Source organism: Salvia splendens, chromosome 18, assembly GCF_004379255.2.
Source record: "Salvia splendens isolate huo1 chromosome 18, SspV2, whole genome shotgun sequence".
Taxonomy (NCBI): Eukaryota; Viridiplantae; Streptophyta; class Magnoliopsida; order Lamiales; family Lamiaceae; genus Salvia; species Salvia splendens.
In genome coordinates, this window is record NC_056049.1 from 22,902,416 (window position 1) to 22,905,053 (window position 2,638).

The following is a 2,638-nucleotide window of genomic DNA, read 5'->3' on the forward strand; positions in this document are numbered from 1 at the left end:
TTGTACAACTCACAAGCCCCACCATCAAAATTCTCCAAGGAATATGACATTTGTGGGAGCAAATTGAAATTGAAATTCATTAAATTGAACCAAAGGTACATCAATAATTGCACTAGATAAATGACAACTCTATGAATATCCACAAAGATTTTTTTTAAAAAAGGCAAAATATTGAAAAAAGAATTATTACATGGAAGATTGATGATTGTCTCTTCATCAACCCCTAAACACAATACATGTTACAATTGACTTTCACAGCCTTGGTAACTAATTAGTGTGGAAATTTCCTCCCAAAAAATTTGATAATCATATCAAAATACAGAGCAAGAACCAAAGAAGGGAAGTCTCCATTTTCTGTCACCATTTCTATAGCTTGAAAAAGCATTAGTTTTTTCCCACTATATACAGAAGCCACTCTCACTTGGGGCCTCAATTTGAATAGAAATCAAGAATGGTATATGAATCCATCATAGCTCAACTTTCATTTGAGATGTGGGAAGAATCCCTGCACATATTATCATAACATATATATCAAAATTTCAAGATTTTAAAGAGCAACTTTTTTTCAGACCAAAATGTGACATTATCACTAACCTTGAAAATTTTGCATCTGGCCTTGTCCGAATCCCATCTGCACAATGCTATGCAGATCATCTTCCCAAAAGGATGAGACCTACAAAAAACCACAAGATCATGTTACTACAAAGATTCCTAAAAGTCACGAAACCCGAATCTCAGATCAAGACTCATGAAACCACATACTTGAGAGGGTGCATCACCGAAATTCTCCATTTGAGGCCCCTGGTTCCTCCCATGGCTAGGCGGGAAAGGCGCCTCGTTCCCACACAGGGATTGGAATGGGTAGCCATCCGATGGGTACATAGAGCCGCGAGACTGAAACATCTGCAGCATTCATTCAAATCAGCCTCACTCACTCACCAAAAAGATCTATTCTTAGTTGATGATTTTGTGAGAATGTTGCTACTTACATCTTTAGACATTAGTGCTTCCATGTTGAAATCCATTCTCGGATTAACAGTAGTCAGTTTCATCGAAAGGAACTACACAACAACATAGCCAATTACAAACTGCACACACATATTATATATACACATTTTTTGTCATTGACATATTCTTGAATCTTGAATTCTTACCTCAACTTGGCGCTGCAAAGACTGCACATAATTAATGATCTCATCAAGCATAACGGCTTTCCCAGTAACCTATACATAGAACAACAATTCATCAACACTTTTTTTCTCAGAAATTTAATAAATTCAACTCTCTGAATCTGACCACATTACCTTATTGCAACCTGGCACAAGATCTTGAAGCACTTTCATCCTCTCACTGATCTTCTCTCTACGAACCTAAAGATGCAATTTTTATCAAACAACCACTCGATATAAAGCAAATTACATTTCTTGAAACGACGAATGATTGATTTCCATACTCTTTCTGCGAGGCTATGGGCGTCAGTAGCTTGGCCACGCCGAGCTCGGACATGGATGTAGTCCTTGGGAGGCTCCGGAAGCTTCGAATTATCCTTCGACGCCTTCTGATTCGCCTTCTCCTCTTCCGATTTGCTTCTCTTCCCACTCGATTCACTATTCTCCGACGCAGAAACCTGCAATTGATCAAATCACGTGAGCAATTCCGCAATTCTCTTCGAGAATTGTTATATAGAGAGAGAGAATTGAATTACATTAGCGACAGCGGTGTCTTTCCCCTTTCCCTTGGCAGCGGATTTTCTCTTTCTAGGGTTTCCGCCATTTTCGGGAAATGGGATCTGCTCGGAAACAGTCGAATTCTCCCTCGAATCAGCTGCATTATCAGGCGTGGAGGATCTAGAAGCCATGAACTTCTTCTCCGGAGCTCTAATTGATTCCCAGTTTTCTTGAACTGACGGCGGCGGGATCTTCGTCGTATCGAGTTTTGGGGGAATTTCGCTGAGTCCGCCCAAATTGCTGTTTGCGAAGCAGGATAATCTCGCGGCCCTCTCAGCAAAAGCCGGATCGGGGGAGAAGGTGGGGAGAGAGAGAAACTGATTACTCCCCCTCTCCTTCATGAGGTTGAGCTTCGGAGGCGAATTGAGAGGGGTGCTGTAGCAGGAGGTGTTAGCACTGTTGTTGTTGAAAGGGGAAATCTCCCCCGAATTGCAAATGCTGCCCAATCGCCCAATCAGCTCACGCAAAACGATGTTCTCGCCATTGTTGTTGCTGTTGTTGTTGTGTGAAGCGGTAGGGGATGAGACCATGGAGCTCAATGCGGACTCGAAGGGGTCGTTCTGATCGACCGAATTCTCCCAATTGGGACGGAAAAGCCTGCAATTGAGATCACTGGAGGTGGAAAACAAGTTGCTGGCGTTGCCCTCTTTCTCCATTGATGGGGTTTTTTGCAGAGAAAAAACAAGAAATCTTTCTTGGGAAGTATGGGGAAGTGAGATGCTTTTGGTGTGAATAAGAATACAAAAAGTGGAGCAGAGGCAAGGAGAGAAAGAGAGAGAAAAGGTGATTGCAATTAGCTCAGTTGATTCGCTTAAATGAGAGAGAAAGCGAGGAGAGAAGGATGTAATGTGAAAAACGAAAGAGGAGAGAGGAAGGAAGCAACGAGCTGAGAGAGATGTTTGTTTGAGACC

At 42.0% G+C, this 2,638-nt stretch overlaps 1 protein-coding gene across 1 annotated transcript; it reads right to left on the reverse strand.

Annotated features, from left to right (window-relative positions):
• Positions 1-2,638, reverse strand: LOC121777289 (transcription factor bHLH62-like). The gene is made up of 8 exons (XM_042174486.1): positions 1,706-2,638; positions 1,454-1,627; positions 1,305-1,370; positions 1,155-1,223; positions 990-1,061; positions 763-903; positions 595-673; positions 1-505 (listed from the first exon to the last, which is right to left on the reverse strand). The coding sequence occupies exons 1-8, from the start codon at positions 2,381-2,383 to the stop codon at positions 468-470; spliced, it is 1,317 nt and encodes a 438-aa protein (XP_042030420.1). The 5' UTR covers positions 2,384-2,638; the 3' UTR covers positions 1-467.

Bases quoted from the DNA above. Each gene is read 5' to 3' on its own strand.
- LOC121777289 (XM_042174486.1), bottom strand. From the start codon at position 2,383: ATGGAGAAAGAGGGCAACGCCAGCAACTTGTTTTCCACCTCCAGTGAT. The intron at 1,224-1,304 runs GTAATGTGGTCA...TTCTATGTATAG, and splicing joins TTGTGCCAGGTTGCAATAAG to GTTACTGGGAAAGCCGTTAT. The intron at 674-762 runs GTATGTGGTTTC...GGTTTTTTGTAG, and splicing joins TCGGTGATGCACCCTCTCAA to GTCTCATCCTTTTGGGAAGA.